Below are 2,273 nucleotides of genomic sequence, written 5' to 3' on the forward strand. Positions count from 1 at the left end.
ATTGGACTTATGCCATGGCAGCCATCATTACAATGCTTCTATTTCTGTTTCTTGTACTATTACAAAATGCATATTTCTCATGGGTTACAGGGATGGAATGAAATTTCATCATTTATGAGAAGCTGCCCTTTCCCAAGAGTGCAACCTTTGTTCACCAATAGATCTGCTTCACTGTTCAAGTTGCTGAGTATGCAGAGGAATTTGTAGGAGTCGAAGTCGAGCAGGATTCTCTTTAATCTGTTCAGAGTTTTGATGAGGCTTTCATTAGTGAACAATTTTCTCGTGTTTAATTTGTTTATTAGAATCTCTGAGTCTCCAAAAGCTTGGAATTCTTTGTCTCCTCTACCTCTGGCTATTTGGCAAGCTTTGAGTAGGCCTTGGATCTCTGCTTGATTGTTGGTTTTATGCCCGATGTCCCAACAGAAACTGTCCCTTCTTGAACCCTCAGAGGCATAGATGACTCCTCCTGCTCGTGCTGTCCCAAAATTACCTTTGGAGGCTCCGTGAAAGAAGATCGTGGTAATTTTTTGTTTTCGCCACCATTCTTGAATAGTAGCTTCAGAGTCTCTTTTTCGCCAATCCGGGTACACTGCTTGAGGGGCTGATCACTGCTTCTGTGGGTAGGGAGAAAGGGGGCCCAACCACCTCTCTTCTTCAGGGAGCAACAAAGCATCATCTGAAAAATATTGTTTTTGAGCTGCTTCCAGGAGGAAGGCTTTGGCCTTTGTCATTGTCGATAAAGGGGCTTGCTGCTTTTCATTGAAAATCAGGTCATTCCGGGTCAGCCGGATTTGCCAGCATACATATTTGGGGATGGCATTCCAAACTTTCCTCCAAAATGATTTGTTGGGGATTTTGTTAGGATAACATTGATTCCAAGCATCAAATAGGTCTGCTACAGAATTAAATTGGGGGACTGTGATTTTTAACTCATGAAGAATGAGACTCCAAACTTCTTTGGCAAAATTGCAATCCATGAAGAGGTGCTTGGCTGTTTCTGAGCTGCTTCTGCACAGCTCACATCTATGCGGCCCAACTATGCTTTTTTCTTTTTCCAGATTGTCTCCTGTTAACAACTTGTTGTGAACCAGTGTCCAAAAGAAGAAATTTACCTTGGGTAATGCTAGCGGATCCCAAACTTTCCTCCAAAATTCCGGGGATTTACTGTTGTTCCTGGTTGGCTGGAGAGCATTGTAGGCTTCTGCTATTGTATAGCTTCCAAATTTCCCCCACCCCCAGCTATCTTTCATTTTCCTGTTCACTGGGGCCGCTTCTTCCAACAGCTCTTCTAGAATGCGTTTTTGCTGGTTTAAGCGATCTAGAACTCCAAAGAAGTCCCACCCTTGCCAATCGTCATGACTGTCCCATTTGGATAATTCATAAACACTGTTTATCCCTGCACGTTCCAGCCAATTTTTCAGTTCTCCGATTTCTTCATTATCTGCGAGGGGTTCTCGATCCATTATGCGATTGTGCCACAGATTTATTTTCTTTCCATTGCCTGGGATCCTGTACGCCTTTCCCTTAAAGAAGTTCAAACTTTTATTGCATAATCGCCATACCTGCGTGATGTGACTTGTTTGGCTTTCTTGCAGATTTCTGGGCATGACTTTATGGGCATACTTCGACTTCAATATTTCGCTGACAGGATGCTTGGAATTTTTGAAGAGATTCCACATGATTATGCCTCCCATCGCCAGTATTACTATTGCTGGGTCACGAATTTGCAAGCCTCCCTCAGAAGTTGAATGTTTGACCGTTTCACATTTTACCAAGTGAAATTTGTGTTGATTCCCTTTCCCACAGCCAAAGGAAATCGCGGAGAAGCTTGGAGAGTTGATCCGTCACACTTTTTGGAGCAAGAAGGAAGGTTTCTTGGTATATTGGGAGCGCAGATAACACAGCCTTGATCAGGATGACCTTACCTCCCTTTGTGAGCCAGTAGCCTCCCCATATAGAGATTTTTGATTTTATTTTGCTGGTAATTTCTGTCCACAGTGACCTCTTGTTGCAATAGTTAGTGATGGGAAGGCCGAGGTATTTAATCTTTTCCCAGTGGGCATGACCAATGAAGCCAAGGATGTTGTTGATTCCTGTAAGCTCTTGCTGGCCAACGTTCCAACAATAAATTTCACTTTTTCTTTCATTGATTGAGGCACCAGAGACCCTGCAATAGCATTTTAGGACAGAGTCAAATTCCTTGGCTATTCTAATAGAGGCGCCTCCCATGAGGAGGGAGTCATCAGCAAAAAGAGCGTGGTTTTGGGCTGGAG

The 2,273-nt window shown here is 43.3% G+C and overlaps 1 protein-coding gene across 1 annotated transcript; it reads right to left on the minus strand.

Moving 5' to 3' along the window:
* Positions 1-605: 605 nt before the first annotated feature.
* Positions 606-1,694, minus strand: LOC149237453 (uncharacterized). The gene has a single exon (XM_089369277.1). The coding sequence runs from the start codon at positions 1,692-1,694 to the stop codon at positions 606-608; it is 1,089 nt and encodes a 362-aa protein (XP_089225403.1).
* Positions 1,695-2,273: the final 579 nt, after the last annotated feature.

This window comes from Pinus tabuliformis, chromosome 8, assembly GCF_031772625.1.
Source record: "Pinus tabuliformis cultivar Carrire ecotype Pingquan chromosome 8, CPIR1, whole genome shotgun sequence".
Classification (NCBI taxonomy): domain Eukaryota; kingdom Viridiplantae; phylum Streptophyta; class Pinopsida; order Pinales; family Pinaceae; genus Pinus; species Pinus tabuliformis.